This window comes from Astatotilapia calliptera, chromosome 22 (genome assembly GCF_964374335.1).
Source record: "Astatotilapia calliptera chromosome 22, fAstCal68.1, whole genome shotgun sequence".
Lineage (NCBI taxonomy): Eukaryota > Metazoa > Chordata > Actinopteri > Cichliformes > Cichlidae > Astatotilapia > Astatotilapia calliptera.
Genome location: NC_137442.1, coordinates 6,865,219 through 6,892,122, shown reverse-complemented (window position 1 = coordinate 6,892,122; position 26,904 = coordinate 6,865,219). Strand labels below are relative to the sequence as shown.

The 26,904-nt window shown below is 41.7% G+C and overlaps 1 protein-coding gene across 1 annotated transcript in view; it reads right to left on the bottom strand.

Moving 5' to 3' along the window:
• The window catches only part of pou2f2a (POU class 2 homeobox 2a), a 71,872-nt gene extending 48,161 nt beyond the window's left edge, over nt 1–23,711 (bottom strand). The window contains exon 1 of the mRNA XM_026156447.2: nt 22,269–23,711. Coding sequence (XP_026012232.2) covers nt 22,269–22,368 — 100 coding nt within the window. The 5' untranslated portion in view covers nt 22,369–23,711. The remainder of the gene's footprint in view (nt 1–22,268) is intronic.
• Nucleotides 23,712–26,904: the final 3,193 nt, after the last annotated feature.

Here is a 26,904-nt window from a genome sequence, read left to right as displayed (position 1 = left end):
GCTAAGAGTCTTTTTCTCTTTTTTTATACACATATTCAAGAAAATAATACATCTGCGGTGTGTACTTTTATCAATATAAAAGGTAAAAACAGAGTACTGGATTGAGAAAACTGACAAGTTGGAACATAGTGATTTCACCACTCAGGAACAGAAGAAGAAGAAAGTGGCAATTGCCATCAATGACAGGTTGCAAGCTGTCAGCGCTGACTGCATATCATCGTTGGCAGGCAAAAACTCTGCTTTTGCAAAAAGCTCAATTTTTAGACACGAAAAAAAAATATGTGGAGTTTTTCTGAAATTGTAATACTAGGTGTCAACTTTCATGGTTCAGATAACTCACCAAGTACCTAAATAACAAGCGTTTAGTTCAAGCAAGCAGAAAAAAAGAAAAATGCTAAAATTACATGTTACTTGGATTTCACTGGACAGCAGTGTAATTTTTCCAAATAATCATCAGGAGTCATCTGTGCCTCCCACAGTTTAAACCACCAGCAGACTAGCTAGACGGTAGATGTGGAATGAAAACTATAATCTGAAATCAAACCAACAATCAGAGACACGCAACCTTTCAATGCAGGACGCTAAGATATTACTGAAAAGTGGTGCACAGCTTCTACTGAATATTTTATAAAACTGAAACAAAAATCGGATCCATTTCTTCACAGTTTTTGCAAGTTAGCTCTGCCTGTGTTATATTTCACGTCATGTTTAAAAGGTTCATGCTTTCATTTCATTTGTTATATTTAAACTTGCCTGACTCAGTTACAACTAGTTTATGGGTTTCTCTTCTGCAGCACACAAAATACAGAATCACATTATGATCCAAAATATAAAACAGAAGCAATCAGCAGGAAAAAAAAAAGTTTTATATGACTGGTTGAATTTCTAAAATTGGTCACGTTTTTAGGGCAAGAAACTGCAACGGGGGGGAGTTGTTATGAATATTAAAAGCTCTTTCTTCAGTAAAAATCTGGCTGTTTGTTTAATAATTTGCTTTGTGTTAATGACCCAAAGTGAGACAGGGAGAGTGAATGTGTGCACTGAACTTCTTTGCTAAACATGGTGAAACACCAGATGCTATATTTGCAGGTTTAGATCCAGAACTTTTTCTTTTGAGTCAGTTTGTGGACGTTTTGCCTCCAATGAGCATCACTTTCAACAATATGCTGATTCTTTTCTTTTTACACCTGCTAGAAATCTTGTTTAGTGTTGGACTACATTCAAATGTGAAATCCAACTTGTAAAAAATGACAATGATTAAAGTTTCTGTGACAGTTTTCATTTAAGACGTAGCTCTCACATCACATTTACGCACACAGTTAGCGGAGTTCCAACACAGTGAGCGTCACCTCAATTCGATGTCGAACAATCAACAAAGAATTGCTGACTGCAAACGAAGCAAGAGCCAAAACGAAACAGAATAAGTATTAGAGTCAGTTTCAACTTGTGCTCTGCTGATATCCTGGTGACAGCTCTATCCTACCTTTGATTACTCAGAGTTTAGAGTCTCATGATGCCCTGAAACGAATCTTCCATCAGTACAATCCTCCACAAAATTAGCTGCAGTTGTTGGTATGAAAGTCAACTATATGGGTTATTAATAGATTTAGTTTAAAAATCTGTACTAGCTAAAATATTTTTGCTTATAAGAAGATTTTCAACAGCAACAGCAGCAGTTTGACAGGCAGACAGCTGTGCATGATGCAAACAGACAAGTGTGTGCACAAAGCATCCACAGGCACAGGTTATCCTCTTTTGTTACAGGCAGTCATTTTGCATCCTCGACACACAGCACAGGTTCATCTGGAAAGTAAAATCATTGGTCTAGTCTATGCGCCAACTACATACACTACAGAGCAACCATTACCAGCTGACTAGCTTTGGCTCTTAGAGGGCAGAAGTCATTCTCCATTTGCTGGATAACCTTCAGGCCAGCTCAATCAACTGTCAATTGGGATGCTTTCAAAACAAACTCCAGCCCATTATCGGCAAGAATGCCACAAACACAAGCAGCAGGTTAAATGTCAGATGCCTGAAGAAATTGTTTTCCCACTTAACGCATCCTTGGACTTTGTGATGCTCTGCATCTTCTCAAGGAATGCCACTTTTGCAGAAAAAAGAAAAGAAAAGAAAAACCAACAAAAAATATTTGTAACATATTTGTATGTTTTCTCAGGATAATGTGCAATGTACAATCTGTATTATTATTTCGCTCTCAATGGGTGTTTATTCATCTCAGAGTGTCCTCTGCAGGCTAACAGTGCTTCGCTGGGACAATGGAGGTATTTTTCTGTTTAATGAAAGCTTAGTTATTTTCAGGAGACTGTTCAATCACTGCATTCATTCACCGTTACACGTGCAAACTGAAGGCCAGTGTGTGTGCGCTCTTAGACTTCATTTGTTAGCCAATATAAGATGTATCTGGCTTCCAATAAAATTCAGCTCATGAAAAAAATGTAAGCGCTGGAAGAGCATCAACTTCAGTCACCTCCCGCGCAAAAACATGAAAATTGTTAGAGGCTAAAATTAATTTCTGGAATTCTTACTAACCACAAACATTTAAATCCTCCCGACTCAAACTGATACAAACCATCACTTTCATATCGTCCTCGCTGACAATACACTTAAAAACATAAGGAGCCTCCCGATCCTGTTAATCCACTCATCCACATCAATGTCAAGTCCACCGTCTGTGCATCCGTCTGGTTAGCTGACCCAGGCCCCACCCACCTTGACCCTGACCCCGAGCCCGTAGCACCAACCCCCACAGCAGGCCCCTCGATGAAGGACAATGAGCCCCTCCACAAAAACAGAAAGATAAAGGTGAAATTCTGTCCTGGAGTCCGTCTAGAATAAAAATAAATGCAATGAAAACAAAATTTCAGGTTACTATATATTAGTATTAAAATCTTTATATTAAAAAAGAAATGTATTTCTCTGTTTATCCCACCTTGATTTCACAATACTTGAAGTATTTTAAATAGTTTTAATCAGTTTCTACAATATTTACAGAGAAATCTGTGTTTGTTCAAAACCTGACATCATCATCATATGACATGCAAGATGTAAGCATATCATCAATCAAATCTTTGTTTAACAACATAATAAAGTCTTTTTTTTTCTTCCTCTGTGTTTATGCAATTATGGAAAGACAGTTCCACTACTGATAAATGATTATTTTCCCCCCACTTGGAGTTTTAATTCTATGAGAACAACATTACAAGAGACGATGTGACGCCACAGAGTTGTGTTAGCCATCGCTTCCTAATGGTCAAACGTATTATCTGAGAAATCGATTTTTTACTCCATTTACTTCATGTTGAAGTAGCAAAACTACAGTACCCATAAGCAACTGTCACATGGTGGTCTAGCTGTGCCATCATGTTAGCAGGTCAGTTTCAGGAGCTGGGTTTTTAATAGTTTCATCTTGGGTTTAAGAAATGTGACACCATGAGTGCAGAGGGTTGACGAGTCAACGTAGATAGGTGTGTTCAGAAAAATGCTTTGCTCAGTTTTAAAACAAACAACACAGGGCGCCGTGCTGTTTTATTGATCTTTGTCTAGCATTGGTAGTTTCATGATATTTACAAATAAAATATCTATCTTGTCACTAATGCACATTAGATAATATCAGAAATCACTTTGAATGATTTTAATGCAGTTATGGTTCATTTAGACACAAAGCTAAAATTTTAATTATATAAAATTAAGATTTCTACTGAATCTATTACATTAATTTTTATTCTATAAATTTATATATATGGTACTGTCATTATCCTGGATTAATTCTTACCATTATAATCATGACGTGAAAACCACGTATTGTAGCAGTCCTAATTTCAAACAGAAATTGTCTCCGAGTAGATAAATCAGGATGTTTTCTTCTCTTCTGTAAGTAGCAGGAGGCTTAATGGCAGATGAAATCCTCGGCATGTTTTTCAGAGCAGGACTGACCCCAGCATGTCACCCCAGCCTATCCCCCAAACACGAGCCAGACCATCTCTCACTGACCCTCATAAAATATAAGCAAGCAAACACTAGTTCCCCTCCCTCCCTCCCCCCAGACCCTCACTGCCTGCCAGATCTGGTCTGTTGTGGTCTGGCCTGGCCCTGGATGGCCTGGCTCATCCCAGGACTTGAACTTGAGACTTGACACAACAGCCTGCCCAGGCGTGGACAATTGAAAGAGAAGAATAGGCTGGTGATGGGTCGCTTGCATATGAATTGTTCCGGGCATTGGAGAAGGGAGGGCTGAGGTTACGGGGTTAAGGGCAAAGGTTAACCCCCCGCATCCCCAGGTCCCGCGTGGACCGCTCCCTAACTGACGAGCAGACAAAGGAGATGAGGAGGGGGTTCAGGATGACACAGGGCGCCGGGCCCTTGGACCCCTGCTACCCCGGAGGAGGAGGAGTAGGGGGCTGGGAAATGAACACATAAGCATGGATTTACACATGCACACACAGGCAGATGCACTATACAAACACTGCTGGGCTCACATGTGCCACAGCTGAACGACAAAAGCACTAATTCGAACGCACACGTGGACACACAGGCACTCCCCTCCACACAGAAGAGCCCGTTTAATTTCAAAAACACACACAAACACACAATCAAACCTCAACTCACATGAATGAACACACCGACAACATCCATATTAATATTTTATCATTTCTAAATTCAAATGTTAACATTAGAGCAACATTGCAGGTGTGCTAAACAGAGTCCAAAATCTGATCACTGATGATATTCAAACACATTTTTCAGACACTTTTAGATCACAGATATTAACCAAATATAAACATCATCATTAACGATCACCTTTACCACCACACAGCTCAATACAAAGAACCATTTAACCATTTCAGATGTTATAATACATTACGAACTTTGAAACAGTGAATATTTCCACACAGTATGTTAAATGAAAAGAACCATGTTTTAAGTAGACGGAGGTATACTTCAATAAATGCACATTTATGCTGTAATGATTTCCACTTGTTAGGACCGTGGTCTCTGTAACCTTCACAGCCTGCGGTTTAAATGCCTCTTTTTCCTTTTTGTGCTGCACAGAGCCCATTACTCTGCACCATAAATAATTTACAGAGCCAAAGACACACTTCAAGATTAACAGATATTCACTATGACAGCAATTCACACCAACTCGGATGTTTGAATGAATAAAAACTTTTTCTAAAAGTTTCAGTTTGTATTTCTCAGATGCTCCTTTTAATAATTAGACAACTGACTTAGAAATGAAAGGCCACAAGACTGATTCCTGCTATTGAGAAACTGGATTTCTATCAGTCAGCACCTTGACTGTAATTAACGTTTAACTTTATAAGGCTGGTGAATAAAATGTTGATAAAGAGCGCACAGAAATACAGACCTCTGCATCACTTACTGGACAGGCAAAATCAATTTAAGCTTCACTGCAATAAAGACTGATACATATCTCTCTTACATCATACCACAATACTTAGTACATCAGATTTTTGATGTACTAAGCTCTTCACTCCTCTTTTTCTCTAATTTAACCCCTTTCATGTAATTTTAGACATTCTGAGATCTTCTATTTTATGATAACATATTTATTATATATATATATTGTCATCCTTTGCTGTAACTTCCTATCTTTTGGGGAAAGCAAAGTATATGTTTATCACCAACCTGAGCATATTTACATTTAATAGAAATTAATGTTTCAATAACTGTATATTTCATAGGACTTTACCTCTGCCACTGAGCGCATGTGATCGGCCCAGTTTGTAAGTTTGTCTGAATTTGACCCTTGCCTCCTTGGCTCAACTTACAAGTGATTGACTTTTATAAAGATGCTTTACTTTTGCAACAGAGAAAAAAGGGCTAATTTCTTATCTTTACAACTACAAATCCTATTGAAATGAATAAAAGTTCAAGAAATTATCTTAATGTCACAAACTAATCCAGATCCATCTGGACCCAGGTACTCAGCGGGGAAATTTTCAGCCTTCTTTTCACATCGTCGTGACATGGTTGGCTTTTACGCCGACATCGTTAGTGTTTCTCCTCTGGAATAACGTTACACACAATCTGTGTGAAGGAACCGATAATCATACTCATTATCCACACTGAAAGTATTGAGTCAGAAATATTATGCTGTGGGATTGTGTCTATATTCCCCAGCTCTACTACTAAGGCCAACTAGGTGCAAATAAACTGAATGCTTTGTCTCCTGCAGTAATGGATGACTGACAGACTGTCTGAGCGAGCTGCCATCCAACCATGTTCTCTGACCCCGACAAGACTGGAGCTGCAGAGCTGGTAGCAAAAAAACAACCTTGTGTATGTGCGTGTGCGAATGTGTGTGAATGCATGTGTGTAACAGAACATGACGATGGTCGCCGGTGATCCCTCACTGCCTCGGGCGAACACTAGCTAAATGGACCTCACTCCGTCAGTGAGACACAGACATGGATAGAGGCTCTGCATGCGTGTGAGTGTAAAAGCCGTGCATCCAGATAGCGATGGCTGTGCAGCTCCAGCCACCATGTTTAAGCCGAACTGCCGTGTGGTGTGCTATCACTGCTGCTGCTGTGGTTGTGAGATAGATAGGAGGATTGGGGCTGGCCGGGCCTTTTCAAACCCCCAGAGAGCAGAAAGGGAGTGAGTGCTGGGCCTAAATGCAGAATCTCCTTAGCTTATACCCCCCAGGGACGCAGACACAGGGCCATTTTCTGGGAGAGAATCATGCCGCCAAGCGGACAGCGGATTTACCATATTCATACCACTCTTTAGAGAGGAGGAGGAGGAGGGAGAGGATCTTCATCTGTCCCATTTCACTGCTACGACTGTATGTGGCTGCCGCGGCTCGTGTAGCCACTAAAACCCCTAGGGGGAACCATTAAGGAGAACCTCGCTCACTCCCCACATTTCTCTCCCTCATCCCCCCCTGTTTCTACCGCCGTCCCCTCCCCACGTTTCCCTGCCTTCCTTTTTCATATGAAGTATGAAGCCTCTCTCATTCATCCGATATCCTCACTAATAAGGCTGGATGGTTTAGCCAAGGCCAAAGCTAAAACCCAGCAATATCTGCCTTATCTACATAGAAGTGGCTGGAATAAAAGGCAGGGCGGGGGCTGATGAAAGATGTGTAGCTGCTAAAAAGTACAGCTGCTATATTACTGCTGCTGCCAGCATGGAGAAAACAGCCCAGATTCATATCAATGGCTTTGATTGAAGCACCGGGAGAAACCCGCTGAAGGACGGTTTGTCAGAGATGTCAACATGTGTATGTGTGTGTGTGTGTGTTTATGGTCTGTGCGCACGAGGGTTGGGATTTGCTGAGAGATTTGTTTAGATACCTGTGTGGAATGAAGTGTGTGTGAGTACAGTGTCTGTGCATGCTTATGTTCACCACAGTGTGTGTGTGCATGCAAGTGCGTAAATAAGTGTGACACAGCTTCTGTGTGTGTCTGTGAACTCTGTGGATTGAGGTGGGGAGTGTTATAGAGAGGGGCAGGCAGGCTAACAGATTCATATCCAATATGAAGAGGTTAAAGTGACGAGTCCAATCCTCCCCACAGAGCAAAGAGAGAATGAGATTGAGATGCGAGAAGAGGAGGAGGAAAAGCAGGGAGGAAGAAGAAGAGGAGGAGGAGGGAGGGGTGTAGTACAACAGATTAATTTCATTTCTGGACGGAGCACTCCTCTGCTAAAGAAAAAAAGCAGAGGATAATAAAAGAGGATAAAGAAGAAGAGAGGAGGGGGCGGTGATAAGGAGGTAAGCTGGGAGGAGGAGAAAAAAGCGTGAAGAGAAAAAAAGAAGAGTTTTTTCCCCTCTTTTATCTGATGTAGTAAATGTGTGTGTACTGTACGCGGAAGAGATTGGAGTCACAGAGTGTGAAGACGATTATGTGTTCAAAATTGCCCGTGAGTATGTCTGGCCTCTGTGCATCTGAGAGGGGGATACAGTACGGTGCAACTTCACAGCCTAACAAAGGCTTCTTAAATCACGTAGAGCAAAAATCAGCTAGTGAGTACAGTTTTGAATATGAAGCCCAGACTTCAAGCAACAGGCATCAAATCTGATAATTCCATTTCCTCAACAAAACTCTACATTTTTCTAGAGACACTTATATTAGAAATACAGTGTCTCACATAGCTTAGATTCTTCTTTCACTGGTGTTTTGGGCGCTTTAGATATGAGCATAATGTCTGCAGCTCTTTTTGAATCAGTATCTGTTAAACGAGTCAAACGTAAGGAAGCAGCATGATCACGAAGTTCTTGCAAACCTTACCTGATTTAAATTTGGCCAATCTCTCCTTCACGGTCATCTTCTCATGCAGCTCTGGACCACTTTAAGCTTTGCCAGGAGAGCTCTGTTAGCTTCCACTTGTGTGTTTGCATCATATGCTAGATCTCTTCTAGTGCATCAAAATAGAAATCCTCTAATTTGAATACATTTTTGGAGCAATAACGGGTAGTGAACAAACATTGTGTTGGTTCTTGTTCAGTCTGCTCTGGACTGGCACACTGAGGTATGATGACATACATGCAGGTGATTTTTACCAGATGTTTTCACTTAGATGCCTCCGTGCATTACAGCAAAACCCGGGACTGACAGTCTGACCCTGAAGGACAAATCCACTGTGAACAACCCTGTGTAAAAAAAAAAAAACAATGAGCATGCTCCTGACCCAGTGCCTTCACCTTCAGGCTATGACACTGCAGTCTCCTTCGCTGAAAGCTGCTGCTCATTCTCTAGGTCATTGCTGAAGACCTCGTCATGAGCTCTCGTCATGAGGGATGATAATTAGTTTGGATGTTTAAATTACTTTATTTTACAAAATTACTTCACACAAAACAAAAACTCCCAGAGTCAAAATTACCCCACCACCACGCTCTGATGCTAATCATCTATTCTGCATTTGTGTCCCTACGTGGACCTTGGCCTTGAGATCACCGCACAGAAGTCAGGGCTTTGTGCAGGCCAGTCAATAATGTTCGCTCTGGTCTTCTGGAGGTAGCTCTTCACCAGGAATGACGTGTTTCGTGATGACCCATATCCACATTTTCTTTCAAAACCTTCACATATCCTTCTTTCTTCACAATTCCCTCCAACCTTAACGAGATTCCCAGTTCCAGATACACTGAAACCCCACAGCATAATACTCCCACCACCATGTTTCTTTGGTTTGCACATCTCTCCCTTTTATATCCAAACATAGGCAGCATCTATATGACCAAAGAGCTCTGGTTTTGCCTCATGTGAGCACAGAGACGCTTCCAGCATGCATAATCATCCTCCAGGCTGTACTTGGCATGGTTTAGTCTGCTCTCCATTCTTGGCAGGGTTCTAGTGATTGTCTTTTTGGGATTTAAATTCCCGACTTGGCTAAGTCACTCACAGGTGTCTTGGCGGTTTTTCTAGGGTCTTTATTAACATCTCTCACCACTTGGAACTGCCCAACCCTGGCTGGAGTTTTTATACTCTGTGTAAATTAGAAGATAAACCTCAGTTTTAACCTGATATTACAAGCTTTGTGCTTTGTGTGCAATATAGATAATTTATGCTTTTTAAAGTAATCCAATATGTTTAGAAATGCTTTGTTAAATAAAAAAAAAAAGAAATTGACAAAAGGCTAATAATGTTGTCTTTATCAGACATTCAAGTGGTCAGAAACAAACTTCCTAAAAACAGGATAAGACCAGAAAGCAGTCCAGAGCTGAACAATAAGAAGACCTTGAAGGAGAAACTGGCCAAATTTAAGTCAGATATAGCTTCTTTATGGCTGAAACTCTTTACTTGTACCTGTTATGTTTTCATTTATAGTCACAGATTGATACTTCAAAACATAGGTTAACCTATACACCACCTGAGCAAATACAATAGTGTTGTGGCACGGAGACACTTTAGGTGCACTTGATTCAAAATAACATATAACGCTTTTATATTCTCACCCGGTTAAATGTCAGCCCACTGTGAGTTCCATATTTTATCTGACAATAAAGTGTCTTAATGTTTCCACTTTGCTTTAACTGACTGCTTTTTAGCTTTGTGATTACTTTCATGCATTTTTCCATCGAGGCTTTTGACAGCGCACAAAGGACGGCCCTGAACTTGTTGGATTTGAACTGTATACACTAACAGCAAAAGTGATATCAATGGCAACAGCACGGACACGGAATGTAAAAAATTCTCCACGTCTCTGACTACGTATTATTAAGAATCTATGCAGAGATTTTGTTCGGTGTGAATCTTAAACATTGGCACAAAGTGGAACCTCTATAAAGAGGTTCTTGCTCTTTCCATCTGAGTGGCTGAGACCAAAACCTGATGTTTACTGTTGATGCTTTAGACAGGCGAAAGATTTTCTGCAATTACATTCCACTGTAGCTGTCTTAACGTGACATCTTGCCATCTGTACTGGGCCAGTTATCTATGACGAATAGGAAAATTACACCTTCAAACAACAAAATGGACCCAGAAATGCAAGGTACATAGCCTGCAGATATTTTGTAGTGTGTTAGCGTGTTGTTTCTTTGCTTTAATTCACCAGGTGCTCAAAAAGCACCCACACTGGAGTCATTGCATGCATTAGATGCACTATTTACAGCACATCCAGGTGATTGTGGGCTCACTAACTAGCATATCTCTTAGCCTGTTTTTATGCTTGTTGAAAATGCACATCTCCTGAACAAGACAAAAATTCAGCAGACGAAAAAAAAGAAAGAAAGAAAAGTTCATATTAAAACACTAAATGTAAAAAATAGTTGGTGTTTCATACTTTTGTGCCCACATCTGGTGGACAGTACAATTAGGAGCAGCATCAGCTGTACAGTCTGGAAAAAACACCTTCTAAAAGCCCTTGAGCTTGTAGTCTGGCGAACGCATATGTGGGTGAAAATGAGTCATAGAGAGTAAGTGCATGTATGTATTTGGTAGAGCATGTGTGTTTGTGTGTAATGTGTGCAGGGGGTTAGTTGAGTACAGGAGATTGAAGCACTAACCAGAGCACTCAGATTTATTAAAAAGGGCCGGACCCAGTGCCTGTCCACCCCCCAACCCCCCACCATTCCTTTCACTCTCCATCCTCTATTGTTGTCACTTTACTTCTGTCTCTGTGCATACATACAGACCCCCCCCCCCCCAACCATCTCCTCCTACATGATATTACGTTTTTCACTAAAAACCCTTCACAGTCACTGCTGGTCCCTCAATAAGACAGGCTCAAGAGAAGGAGGGGTTGGGGACAGGGAGGACAGGAAGGACGTGGTGTTCCTGAGGTAAATAAGGGGACCCCTACCCCTCCTTCCCATCCATCCATTCCTCTCATCACACACCCCTTTCTCTGTCCCACAAGTTCATTTCCATAACTCCTGTCAGCTAAATTAAATTGGGGGGGGGGATTTAAATCTGCCCTGTTCCCCAAAACTGCAGTGACCACCAGCCAAGGGGATGGACGGGTGGAGCGAGGAGACAAAAGAGGTGGAATCCAATGTAACAAACCTGACTTTTGTCATTCGAGTTTATTAGCTAAATGTATCAGCTGCTGGAAAAATGCATTGTTGGCTGAAAGCATTCATATTCCTTAGAAACACACACTCACAGACATGCAAAGGGCCCAGACAAAGGAAGAGTTTTGGCTCTCCGTGTGTGGTTTACTCGATCAAAACTATGTTGGGCAGCATTAAACGTCCCTGCGGCACTGCAAACGGCGAGATTACATTACAGTGGCGCGTAAACATGCAAACACTCAGAGAGGAAGATGTACTTAAGTAGAGACAGGCACACACACACACACACGCTCCCTGCTTATCCTGCTTGTCATTTTAATCTCTATAGGCAAAAGCAGCGAGACGAGCTTCCTCACACTTCCACGGGAAGGTTTTGTGTGAGATCACACACTGGCTTCATTATGTCAGAAACCTGTGAAGGAGGACAGGAGCCTTTCCTAAGCCCTGTTCTCTCTATTCAAGCAAGCAGGGGAACAAGATCACTGCCTTGAGGTTGGCACAAAAGACCAGCACTTCTGTATTACACACATCGGCAGCAGGCAGTGATGGACATTAGCTAGAATACACACACACACACACACACACACACACACACACACACACACACACACACACACACACACACACACACACACACACACACACACACACACACACACCATCTAAAAAACTTAAAAAACACATAATTGCAGTGCATGAAACTTTTTGACTAATGGTAAATGACTGCTGGTTAAGTCCTGAATTTAGCAATTGAATTGTCAGATTACGGCTGTCTGCCTCAAAAATAATTTATGTCATTTACGAGTTAGGTTGCTTCCTGGGAGCTGAAATTACTGACCATCAGATTTATTTAATGGAAGCCAGAAGACACAAACCTTTGGACACAGATTACATACAGATTACATACTGTGGTGTCCTGAACAAATGTACCTGCTTTAAGTGGCGATGTCTAGACTCATCCTTTGGTTTTATTAAACGTACACATGACTTTGAACTTTTTGAAGCAGGTTAAAAGTCGAGTAGTCCGAGATTGCTTGTACTGTTTGGACCGACTTTTGCATTTAAAACAGGCTTGAATTTTCGTGGAATTGATTCAACAAGGTTCTGGAAAACATTCCTCGTTACTTTGGCTCATTCTGCCATAATTGCATCATGTTGCTGCAGAATTGTAGGCAGCGTCTTCACCATGCACTTCTTCTTTGGACCACATTTTAAACGTGCACTGTTGGACTGACTTGGTGAATCTGGAGGCCATTCGAGTACTCATGGTCATGGATCCAGTCTGAGATGATATAAGCTTTTGACAATGATACAATCTGCAGCATTTAAATGATGCTCCATTGGAATTAAGGAGCTCCAAGACTATGCCCTTACACCTGTACACCACCTGCTGCACGGATCCTTACTTATATGCCAAAATGTGACACCACAATCTCAATGTCACAGCAGAAATCAAAGTTCTAGTTTTTCACCGTTTTGGAACATCAGCTCTATGTTCTTAGCCAACAGGAGCAGCACTTAGCATGGTCCTCTTCTACTGTGAACTACCTGCTTTCATGTTTTTTTCAACTGTCAAGATTTCAGACTTTCATGATAACGATATAATCACTTATAATTTGAATTAATATTAATCCTATCAGCCAAAAACTGTAATTTTCCACAAACTTAAAATAGAGGTGATCAGAGGTGATGAGAAACGAATTATAAACTATAAAACAGGCACAAAACATTCAATTATTTACAATAACATATAAGCACCGTTAGAAATACATTAACAATGAATAACAAAACATCAAGGTTATCAGTGCGACACCCCTTTTTGTTTCGTGTTTGGAGTTTTGCAATTACTGTTTTATGTGAGCTCCATTGTACTCTGACCTCATTCATCAACAAAACATTTCAATCCAGAAAATATTTGGACAATTTTTGTTTAATGGACCAATGAAATGCGTGACAACTAGAAAGATAATTGTGCATGAATCTCAAGCTAATAAACCCGTTTTGTTATGTGCATTTCGTCTCTGTTTGCCTCACATGTGTTTTTGTTGAAGTTTTGTATTTTTCAGCATATTGTGGTTTAGGAAAAATGGAGCCTGCCACTTCTAACTGTGTATGTATTCATGTAAAAGCCTGTTTAGAGACAAGGGTTGAAATTTAGCAAAAGTTATAACTCTCTCTGCTTCATATCATTTTCATGCACCGTTCAGAGGACCTTAGGTTAGCTTTCTTCTCCATTCTTATACTTGGTTTCACAGCTTTGACAGATCCTCTTGCCTCCATGGATGCAAGTAGTTGACCAGGTAAATGATAAATCAGCCATTCACTGCACACGTCGAGTTTACAGAAAAGGAGTGCTTTCAAACAGCAAGAGGTGCTAAAATGAACCAAGAATCCCAAAGAGAAACCTTCATGTATCACTTAACACTGCCACATGCACACACAGACCCCTAATTGGTGTACAGCGTAAAACCTCATTATTCTGCTTAATTAGAAGGCAAGCAGCAGTCCTGACCTGAAACCAGCCTCTCAGTACCTTGAACAGCATTCATGCCTTTATTTCTGACTCCTGCCCTCGTGTTCCCTTTTCTTCCTGCCTTTCCTTCTTCTGACCAAACAGACCAGGTTGCACGCTGGGCAAGGGCAGGGAATTAGAGTGATAGAGGGAGTGAAGGGAGAGGTGGAGAGGAGTGTGGAGAGATGGAATGTGAGCTATGAGATGAATGAATAGGCACGGGGTTCTTTATGGCATTTATGTGCACTGAGGAGAAAGCCTATCGACAGACACCTTGTCGGACAAAGGGGCAGCACACGCTGAGTGCATTCGATTAAGGGTGGGCATTGGTGTTAAACCAAAAAAGGTCCCCTGCTGCGCCCACGATTCATTATTTAGACGGGGGTGTAAAATGGACACTGGCCGAAATAAACACACACGCACGTACTCTGCAACAAGCCATCAGGGAAACACCAATTTTACAGACACAAGTACTCAAGAAGTACACAGGGTACTCGTGCTTTCGTGGACAGACATGGTTGCAAACACAAACCAACACACACTTACATATGATTGCCGATTACATACCCAAAGAGAGCGGGGCACAGAGGGCAGTCAAATATAGCCTGAGTACAGCCAATTTAGCCCTTAATGGTCTTTGGGCCATTAAGGGCAGCCATCAAGAGCGCAAGACTAAGATGACTGTCCAATGCAGGATGCACGTGTGTTTATGTGTGGAGGAGGACAGTGTTTACCTAGATTCTTCTCCTCCTATATGTGTGTCTAATGGCCTATGAATGTTTCCACGGTAACTATAAGAGTTTTTAGCTGGTTGGATGGACTGACATACAGACGGCAGCAGAGGGGAAGCAGAGTTCAGGCGCCCATATTTTGTTGTGGCAACGTTTTTATTTCATATCTGCACAGCAGGAAGTGTCCATGGTATGAAATGGCTTTTTTCATCTATAAGACAAAAGGTCTCTGTATAGGTGTGTGTGTGTTCAATGCTGCATGCAAAGGTTTGTGCATGTGTGAAGGTAATGCACAGGACATTTATTACATCTGCTATAGATGACAATGTTTTATGTTTCTGGTAAATTTACATTTATTTTTAACGATGAGGCGTGTGATAGGAAACGCGCGCTGGCACCAGTACTTGTATGTAAAAGACAGATGTAGCCACTGTGATGTCACCGATTGAGTAAGCCCAGCTCTGATACTCTGACTTTATGGTCATCACTGTTTTGTTTTCTGGTGCAAGAAGTGACCGTTGTTGCAAAAGGAATGAGCGTGGTGTTTTGAGCTAATGCTAAAAAGAAAATGCTCGAATTTCACTAAACAAACATGGACCAGGCAAATGGTTAAACACAGTTTTTACCAGGTAATTGCATCCAAAAAGACACAAATTAGCTGATTTAATGTCACATCTGATATAAAACCAAAATCATATCATTAAGCAAGCTGTAAACATTCTTATTTCTGCTTTAAAGTTTTGGCATTTTAAACTGGACTCCTTTTTGGATCCAGCCTCCAGCGGCCATTAGAGAGACTGCAGTTTTGGTAGGTCCATGGTTGTTTGTTGCTTGGCTGACATGTAAAAATTAAGGTATGTTAATTTGTTCATTTTTGATTTTTTAACATCAGTGAAAATGCAAAGAGAACACTAAACAGGCTGGGCTTACACTTTAAGAGTTTCAAGTATGTATGAAAACGTCTGTCTGTGGAACAAACACTGAGAAACAACAACAGTGTCACAGTGTGCAGGCGGTTCAAGTAAAGCAATTAACCTGACAAAATGTGCTAATTGATATATAACACGGCCCTATGTTAATGAAAGACTATGTGGTCATAAATGTTGTTGTTTGTAAAAGAAAGGAATTAAATGCTATACTCATTAAAGAATCAACATATTTGACTAGCTGATTGCTTCCACGGGTCCAGTTGTAGTCCAAAAATTCCCCTCAAATTTTTAATTGTAATTTTTTTTTATACAAAAAAAATCAACTGAAACTGAACTGATAATCTATGATGGATTTATTTTAATATATAATAATAATGGATTGGATTTATATAGCGCTTTTCAAGGCACCCAAAGCGCTTTACAATGCCACTATTCATTCACTCTCACATTCACACACTGGTGGAGGCAGCTACGGTTGTAGCCACAGCTGCCCTGGGGCAGACTGACAGAAGTGAGGCTGCCATATCGTGCCATCGGCCCCTCTGGCCAACACCAGTAGGCGGTAGGTGAAGTGTCTTGCCCAAGGACACAACGACCAGGACAGAGAGCCCAGGGATCGAACCGGCGACCTTCCGGTTACAGATACGCTTCCCAACCCCCTGAGCCACGGTCGCCCCAAATTTGGGTGCCTTGAAAAGCGCTATATAAATCCAATCCATTATTATTATTATTATTATTATTATTATATATTAAAATAAAAACTGTATTCACTGACAGGATTAGTCTACCTGCTGCAGATACCCTTTAATGAAGCTGCCTGTTTAGGACAAGTGAGGTGTCTGTTTCTCAAACTCCAGACTCTGATGTCTTTTCTTGGTGTCCACTTACACTGGGTCCTCCTACTTCTTTTCTCTCTGGCTGGAGCCAGTATGAACTGTTCTGTGAAGGGAGTAACACAAACTGTTGTATGACATCTTCACTTTGCAGAAGGCATTTAAGACCGCTAACCTGATGTAAATGTAAAATTTAAACAGGGATGATGATTTCTGAAATTGGGCGTCTCTGCGTCTAACCAGACATTAATGAATTATTAATTTAATGCTATACTTTCAACAACCAATGTGGGGTTTTTTTTTATAGCTCAAACATTTTGAAACGACCTCAGGCTTTTGAGCAGTGGTGCAAATAAAACGACTCATAAACAGCCAAACAAAAAATATGTGTCACTGACAACCTCTTTGATATGCATGTCACGTACTTACTTTAATATTTGGATGCATTTGAATGAAGCGGATACATCGTCACATGCAGTTTGTGTGTGTGTGTGTGTGTACGTACAGAGCTCAGTGTGGGGGTGAGGCAGCTTAACGCAATAAAGCATGTTGTATTGACATCTGTGTTGTGTCTATTGATTCCCCATTATGGAGCTAACAAACCCGCCTGGACGCTTTGTCATTCGCAATCACGTTAGCACCGGGACTCGCCAACAACGCTGCCCCTTTTAAAATCTGATCCATACGCACGCGGACACACACATGCAGACGCCGCTTCCTCGCATTCCCACACATCTGTGGCAGCTGTTCGTGTCAATACACACAGATCCACCCGCAACCACAAATTCTCATGCACACACATCAACAGTCTCCACTCACAAATGGGGTGGCGAGAGAGCAGTCAATGCTGGCTAATCAATAGCGGTGGAAGGTTAAAACCACTCACACAATGGGCAGCTATGAGCTTCTTGTGGTTTTCAGATAAACCAGACATGCCGGAAAGATCCATAACTGACCTCAACGTGCAATTATTGAATCGTCTACCTGTCTGCCTGCTCACACACAGATCTGGTAGCTTTATGCACACACACACACACACACACACACACACCCACGTGTTCAAATTATATAAATTCCAGCTGGCATGCATTTCCTCCTCATTGAATAAACTCAAATATATACAGATATACGTTGTAACCAGCTTCACTTAGAGTTCATTCACAAATTAAAAAAAACACACGTTTGAACGTTGCATCTACCTGAGCAAAAATCACATCTTTCTCCCACAAACACACAAGCTTTGTTATCCATAATCGCACAAACGTGTGCTCCACAAACACAGAAAGCCAATTAATCTGAACACAGGGGCCTCAATTTGATGTGGCCCAGACTTCACAACCCCCTCCTGGGCTCCACGAGGTGAAGATCCTGGGTGTGAGAGGAGGTAGTTATCAAACAGCACGCAGCACCCTGTGTGTGTGTGTGTGTGTGTGTGTGTGTGTGTGTGTGTGTGTGTGTGTGTGTGTGTGTGTGCGCGTGGGATATGCACTTTGAAATAAAGTTTCTCTGCACTGTGGCTGAACAATACAATACTAATGCAATGTTTACTTATTTCTTAAGTATGCACCGTTTTACAGGTAATTTATAACCATCACAAGCTTTTTCTTCTCGTTTGCTTTCCTTTGTTGTATTTTTAATGCCACTTGCACAGATATTTTTAGACAGCTTTTTTTGTTTGATCGTGAATCATCATGACTTTACGTATGTGTTGCGGGGTAATCTAAATAGAAAAGCGCGTCTGAACACGCTGAACTAGAGACTAAAAAGAACACTGTGCTGAATAACTACACCTGGAATAAGAGGCCTCTCACAGTAGCCAACATAAATAAACCATCCCTCTCAATCCAGACATGTGCCTCCTCTCTGTGAATTTGACAGCTCTCAGTTTTATATGGGCCACAGTGGCCCTGGAGGATTTTACAGCAGTGTACATAAAATAAAAGAGCATTTAGATTTCCTTTGTTGTGGTGCAGAGGAGGGACAGAGCAGAGGCAGCTACAGGTCCCTTTCCGCCCTCACTGCCCTCTGAAAACACACACACACACACACACCGCTGCAGAGACCGGGCTGCACAAAAAAGAAGGTTTTAAGTCTTTGCGGCAAAGATGTGAAGCTGAAAAAGAGCCAAGAAACACTAGTCTCCACTCTTCAACTGTGGATGATCTGAATGCTTCTCTGGGTGTATTAATGGCTGGAAAGTAAAGAACTCAAAGATGTGATGTGGTTTATGACCACACTGATGAGATGTCAGAGTTCATCCTCATTACTGCCCCATGCACAAGTTCCCCAAACTAACACAAGCAGCGAGAAATCTGAGCTACTACAACAATCGCATTCAGAGCTCACATCTATACTATGTTATCTATTTTTAATTAATTCACAACACTGGATCCTGAAAACAACTCAGGAAGAATGAAAATACACAACACAGCATTCCTGGCGAAATAACTCTGTGAATGCGAAGTAATTCTACGGGTCAACAATATGATAGGAGTTTCTAAAAGGCAGAAAAGGCTTAATGTAATAAAAGGGTTTCATTACTAAAAGCACACGAGCTGTAAAGCCAGCGGTTTTCTGTATACTTCACGAGTTATAGGATCCACTCACTGTAATAATGTTTGCATTCATACAGCCGCAGTGTGAATAGGCTGGGATAGAGTCAGATTTCAGGGTGATGCATTTCCAAACAATATCTGAATTGATAGCGGGAGATTCCAGGGACTTAAAGGCACTAAAACTCAAGCCAGATTTCTTTAATAGATAGCAATCATGAAAGTAGCCCAACCCATCGGTTTCTCCAAGGCTGGAACCATTTACTGCACTTAAAAATGTATTTAATAAAGTACAACATTACAAATATAAAGAAAACATTATCAAGCTCAGATGACAAATTTAATCCAGTGACCAATTTAAAGGTGTGCGACTGCAGTGATGTGTCTGTGGCCCCGCTCAGCTGAGGCCAGCGGTCTCAACACTGTAGCGTTTAAGAGTCGAGCTGACAAAAAACCCATAAGCCCTTGGTTTAGATCCACTGTAGAGCCACTGTCTGCAAGCGTCTGCTGTTTAGGACCACTCTCTCGCTCCTTCTCCACTGAACCTCACTCACCTCGTCTTAGACTTTCGACACTCCTGTCTTTGCTCCCACTAACGCAAACACACACAGGTGTGTGCGTGCTCACACATTTACAGGTGCACGGAGTGGTACAGATGCACGCCTTGGTCAGATCACAGAAAGAAGGGGAGAGCGAGAGAAAGGCAGAGAACTGTGGGTAACAGACTTAGCTAAAGTGGCTTATGGGGCCCAGGCAAACCACACTGGGCAAATCCAATTCAACAACTCCCCCCCGTCCATAGGGAACAAGACACAGGAAGAGAGGGATAGACGGGGAGAGGGGAAAAAGGGAGCGAGAGGAAGACGGGAGAGTTTGCATTTTACAGAAAAGGCTTTTGTGTCAAGTCAACACTTCACAGAAATGAGAAAGACAATGAGGAACAGAGGATTCAGAGTTTCTTTCTCTCCAGAGATTAAAGATGAAAGATGGAGAAAAGCGGAGAAATAACAGGGGAAAGGAGGGATGAGTGCTGCCCTTTGCTCTCCTACCTACTTTACTTCCCTCGTGTGTATCGGCTGCTTATCGCACCAACATGTTTAAATAAAAAAAAGCAGCCAGTACAAGAACTCTGACCCTTTCATTTTCTCCCATGTGGAAAATACACCATGCAGACTGAGCTGCTGAGGAACTGCTGCCTCACTCCTACCCTCGTTATTCTGTTTTTCACCTATTCACTCCTAATTTACTTCCTCATTTAATAATCCACATTCAGTCACGGCCATTTAATTATCCCTTTGACACCACAGTGTCGTTGCTAACACAGAATCTTCCATTCTGGCTTATTTCTCTCCAAAGCATTAAACTCCTTTTCCCACTCTCACTAATTCATTCTTTTATTGCTTTTATTCATTCAATTCAATGACTCTTTCACCTGTTAATTCACTGATACTTTAACCCTCGCATCTATTTATTATTCATTTATGCACCCACTCATTCTGTTATTCATTCAATCATTCATTTGGCCCCTTGCTCCCAGTGTGCACTTCTCCTCCCTATTCCCCCATCAGGTCTTTTACTTTAATTTCTTAAAGGATCAACTTAAAAAAAAGGAAAAAAAAAAAGACCCCTCCCCCGAAACAGAAGCTCGGTGGTTATATGTCGCCTGTCAAAGCCGCCAGAAGCAGTTGAGGTTTCATTAAAAACCACAACCGTTTTTCTCCTCCTGACACCTACTTAAGGTGATAGCCTGAATTATCCCTGCACGGCTCGGCACGGCTCAGCATACACACCTAACCCCATCTGTCTTTTTAAATTTCCGGCTGGATGGATGGGAGGTGGGACAGAGGAGCCACTGGCACTGTCACCCTCCAGGAATCCTGCTCAAACACACACCTCAGTGCACACACTCGTGTTTCTGTGACCAACACGTCACAAAGTTTTACCCAGGAGGTGGCAGGAAAGGGAGAACTTTGAACAACCTATCTAAAAACCAAATGTAACGACAAAATTAAGACATTCAGCTGATTTGTTAACACTGTAATTTTACATTTAGATTTATAAAGCACAGCACATCACAGATTTTTATATTCAAACAAAGAAAGCTAATCCAGAGAAGTGCATTGTCAATATTGATCACACTGCAATATTATAGTGATCATGATTTATTAAAGCAGAGCATTAAAGCATCACAAGGTCATCATAAAAACCAAGTATTGACTGACAATCCCACCGATTAATCCCGAAGATTAAAAGAATATTAAAAGAAAATCAGTCCTTAATTAAATTATTCTGATTTTTTAATATATGGATTTCAATTTCAGTCTCTTGAAAACGCCACCATTTCCCCTCTCACATCATCACCTGTGTTGGCAAAGTTTCTCCCTCAGCCAACTTAACTGTACTCCTGTTTTCCCAATGTGGCCTCCTGTCAGGGATCAATACAATCTGATCGATAGATGACCATGAATATTCCCCACAAACCTAGCCAAGTTAGACCGAAGGAGAGGAGCAGAGAGGAGACAGATGGGATGGAGGCTGAGATGGATGGATTGCCATGGATGAAAGAGGAAAAGATAAGGAGAGAGTGTGGCGCCTCAGAGAGACTGTGATGGATGCTAATGGCCCCTATATTCATGCATCCAATTTGGGGTGTGTTTTTACATTTTTGGATTTACATGCAAGTAAGTATTGCGAGTTAAACTGGTCGTTTTCCCTCTTTTCGTGAGGATATAATGACAAATAATAAAAATACACATTTTTTATGATATTTAGTCCTCAAATATTCCTTGACAAAAATCACTTGCTTGTGTAATTTCAAAGAAATCCCAAATGTCTTGAAATATTTAATACTGAGAGTCTGATCTGCTTTTTCTACTTTTAAATAAATAAATGATATTTTTGTTTCTTAAAGAATTTCATTTTGCGTCTACAGTGGTTATGGAGTGCATTTTGCATCTTTCACATATGGAAAATGAAGTTTGTGGGTTGTATGTTGCATCATCGGTTTACACGCGTGTATTTTATTTAAGTTTATTTTGGGTGTTTGAGAAACCTGAGGTGAAACTGGAAACATAAAATGATGCGTAAAGACTTTTTAAAAATCTAGATTTAGCAGGTTAAAAAAAAAAAAAAAATTATATAAACTATGAACAACTGTGATTCTTTGCGTATAGGTACACAGTAGTGGGAATGGGACCGGGGAGAGGTGTCTTACCGGGACTGGACCGCGGAGCCAGCGAGGACTTGAGTCTCCAGGCGCTGAAGTCGGACGCTGTTCTCTGAAAGACGAAGGGGACCGGCAGGGGGACAAACATGGTCCTCTGTCGACCTGGGGGTCGTTGTTTTTATTTTAGTCTCACTTTTTTTTTCTTCTCCTATTCGTGGTCCTGTCGTCGTTCTTTGGCTTTTCTTCGTATGATCTCCAGGTTTGTGGACAGCCGTTTGTAAGGATGCTGGGACGGCTTGAAAAAAGGAGATTAAGGATTTGGCTTTTTTCTTCTTCTGTGAATCGATTCTGTGTCTCTCTGGATTCACATTTCTCTACTTCTGGATTTTGTACAGCTGTGGTAACCAGATGGATACTCTGTTCCTCTGACTTGAGTCTTCTTGAACTGATCTAGTCCGGCACACACACGAACACGCAGCGATGTGCTGGGCGCGCAGCAAAGACTGTTTGGCTTTGGGAGAACAAATAAAGCTACCAGTGGTTATCCATACAGGCTAATACAAGCTGAGGGTGACTGGCCATTTGGTGATATCTGCTATCATTGCACCCATGTGAATCCGGTGCAGTCGGTGCTCGTCACTCAGATACTCTCTACAGGATGCAACACAGGCACAATTAGACTCTCAGTGGTTCTCGGACCCAGTCTTCACCCCTCGGCCGGGTTTGCTTTGGTTTGGGTTGGGGAAAGATGGATTTTCCCTCCTGCGCTCTCATTAAAAGTCCTAAACAAACGCAGTCCACCGGCGAATCCTCGGTAAGGAAAAGGCAGAAAGCAACTGTCCGTGTAAGAGTGGAGTTGCTGCTTTTTGGTTCTCCTAAAGATTTGGTTAATAGCTGGCTGATCTGCTGAAGAAAACACGCACGCAAAGCGACACTATAAAAACCGTTATTTGGTAAAAGAGAGAATTAATGAAATAATAAAGTAAGGCTACGCAGGCACCCCCGTCTGACTTTCGCTCCTCCCTCTCCTCCCCTCGCTGTTTCTCTCTCCTCTTTCTCTACCGGGGGTCACTAATTAAAGCAAAATCGATAGATAAATAAATGAATGAATCCATATTAATAAATAACTCAGTCCTCCGGCTTCCTCAACTGATGCGCAAGCGAAAGCGAGAAAAAGACGAGGAGAAAGCGTTGCCCCTTTCCTTTTACGGTGCACTGTCTATTCTTTGGCTCTGCTCCGCCATCCGCCGGTGTGTATCTCTCTCTCTCCTTCTCAGTCTTCCGTTGTGTGTATCCTCCGTGTGTGTGCGCGCGCGCGTATCAGCGTCCCTTCAGTTTATTTTGGGAACCCCGGTGGTTTCGGTCCGACACCGCGCAGCCTGAACGCACTCTGGCACGGCGAAGCGCTCTGCCCGGGAGACTGAGATATCCAGCCCCCCTTCATCTGTGTTTTTTTTTTTTACCCCTCTTCCCTCCCCTCTCTACCGCGACCCCCTTTATCCCGACACACACAGCACAAATATACACACACACATACATATACATATACACAAAGAGAAACACACAGTCCCGCCTCTGCCCCTTGGAGGCAAACATTTCTTTTCAGCGCACACTTGCAGATTTATTGGCACTTGTATGTGATCTACAAAGTAACTCGATGGTGATGAATATTACAAATACTACAAATACGCGTGGCTGTCTGAAAGATGTTTACAAGGTTTATGTAAAAAACAGCTTCTCATAAGAGCCCTGCTTTACTACTTTAAAGCCTTCCTCCACGAACGCGACGCTTTTCTTTTAGCACGTAATCTCGTACAAGGCGAGCGCTGATCGGCCAATTGATCTTCTGATTACTTCATTATAATGAAGCCAATAATCACATCATCGCCGGCCTCCGGGAAATCGATCGCCTCTTCACAATGTGCGGACATGAAATCAAAGGGGGAAGCTTTGATGTATATTTCAGCAGGTGGATCTCTCTCCCTCTCGCTTATATAGATTTAAGCGGCTCTGGTCTACGCAAGGTCACTCGCACTACTCAACTAATGCTTTTTTTTCTAGAGGTGGATAATCAAAGCCTGCACAACCACGGGTCTTAAATTAGTAATTATTTGGGGCTCGCAAAGGCTGCGTGCGTGTATGCGTAAAATGTCAGTTGAGTTGAATCTAAATTGCATGTTTTTCCTATTAAGGGTTGGCCAGAAATGTTTTATAGTTGCAGCTTTCCTGAGTGTGTGTGAGTGTGTGTGTCCGAAGAAAGGTGCCTCCCGGCCATCACCTCTCTCTTCAGTCTGCAGCAGCCGGCTGTCAAGACTCACTGCCCCAATCTGCGCTGCGCATTTACACTCAAGATTATTGCCAACATAGATTTTTTTAAATAGAAAAATCCATACGCTAAATATCGCAGTCAATAAAAGAAAATCGACCGCACCACACCTCTCTCCCTCCCTCTGCATACACTCCGAGGTGAGACTGAGCTGTTAATAAGTTATCGATCAATTATAGCCCCTCATATTTAGAAAGGCCCCCGGGCTCTTTGCCAATGCTAATGTCCATGCATGCAGGGAGAGGAAGAAACCGTCAAATAGCCCATAAACTGCCTCCTACACGGATAAAACATCATCAGAAATCTTCTGTCCTCACTTTACAGCAGCAGCACTCACTCTGCTCCTGCCAGTGCTCTGTGTTCCACTGCAGCCTGTGTCTTCACTTGCTGAAATACTACTAATGCATGAGCTGATATTTACACACCAACTGTACTCTTCTTTCTCTGCTAGAAATATAACCACATTAAAACTAATGATGGAAAACCTTATATTTCTATCTGCACTTGAACTGTCAGTACTGTGACCTTTACTGCTCCACAAGGGTTTGATGGCCTCCTTTGTCCTTGACTCAGCCACGGAATTATTCTTAATTATAGGGCAGATGCCTTACTTGCTACCTCGCTGAAAAGGTGGGGAAAGTTATAGTCTTCAGTCTTCCATCCATCCACCTCTGAAACTGGTGATGAATTTGGGTTAAAAAAAACCCCAAAAACTTCCCTGTCAGCCTGGAATCAGCTCCAAACCATCTTTTGGAGTTGCTGAATCCATTTAAGGTCAGTTTAAGTGACTTTAAGTAACTTCAGGCTGAAAATGTTACCCTGAACATTACTGCTCCTTTTTTTTAACCCACAGAAATTGACTTACTCTGTCATGTGTATATATTTTTTTGTACTTTACTCATATTTACATATTCATATTTTCCTTATTAAATAAAAGTAAAAAAAAAAATGCTTATGTTGCCAGCGTGACTTCACTTCAGTTCTTTCATTTCAACACTTTTTTTTCTGTCACACTTAAATCTCAGTATACTTTTTGTTCTGCTGACATTTTAGACACTTAAGCTCTTTTTATATTTTACATTTTAACTCACATTTTCAGCCTTTCACCTATCAGACACGCCCTTCCACCTTGACTCCTTTTGGGCAGTGACTACAGCATCTCCCCTTTCATATTTTTCATTATAATCCTTACTACTTATTCAGATGCTAGAGTATAAGTGCTGCGGCCTCTACCATAACTCCTCCTCCTCTAGAAAAACTACAAAGTTATGACTATTACCAGCTCCCTAAAATATCAGTGTTTTAATGTTATTAAAGCAGCCACGTCATCTGTAGTGCTGAAATCTAGTCTCTCTGTGATTTAGGACATTTCCATTACGAGCTGCTGCTTTTGATGTCATCTATGCATAGACACACGTCATGTCACAAAGGAGGGGCCCCTCCTCAGAAAAAAAGCCCACTCCCCATTGACAGATGACATCCGCGTGCCCAACGAGAGAGAGACAGAGAGAGAGACAGAGGAAAAAGAAAAGAAGCAGAGCAGCAGGAGGAGGAGGGAGAAGAGGAGCCATATAAAGAAGCGACCGGTTGTCCCTCAAGAGCCCCCCTCTCCAGATGAGGGCGAGCGCAGAGGAGCCCCGATCCAAACTCCTTCCAGACAAAAGCAATTATTTCTTGTAGAATATAGTGTGTTTTGTGCGTCCATCGCAGGAGGGGAGGGAGGTGTGAGTGGATTTGAAGGAGAGGTGAAGAATATGGCGCATGCCGGGCCTCATCAATAGCAATATGTTCTTTTCCCCCCTTCTGTAATATCTGTCCTTTTATAACTACTCACAAACCTGCTGTGGTGGTTGCTTTGTCTGACATCGTGAGCTCACGGGCCATATCAGACTTCTGATCAGTTACAGACACACAAATACACACAAACACAAAGAGACAGTCGTAAAAAAATGAACCTAAAACAGATGCTCCCTTTCAGATAAAACCTGTTGTTCCTAAATCCAGATCTGATCTGGAACTGGTGTATTACTGATATTCACGTCAGATTCATATGAAGTTACTTTATTTATAGTTTAACCTGACACATCATCATCTTATACACCTCGAAATCACGAACCGAGACAGTTTAAATATTTAAAATACACCATAAATGTCACCATCACATTTCTTGTTATTTACATAGCTCCACAATCTACATATCTTAAGACAAACCAAATAATCTGATGTGAAAACACACTTCCCACTACAAGAAGTCTGTTGCAGGATAGATCTTATTGCTCTTTATCTGTCTGCTCTGTGTGCGAGTGTGAGTGTGTGTGTGAGAGCGAGTTCATTGTTAAATGGCAGTGTCATGTTGAC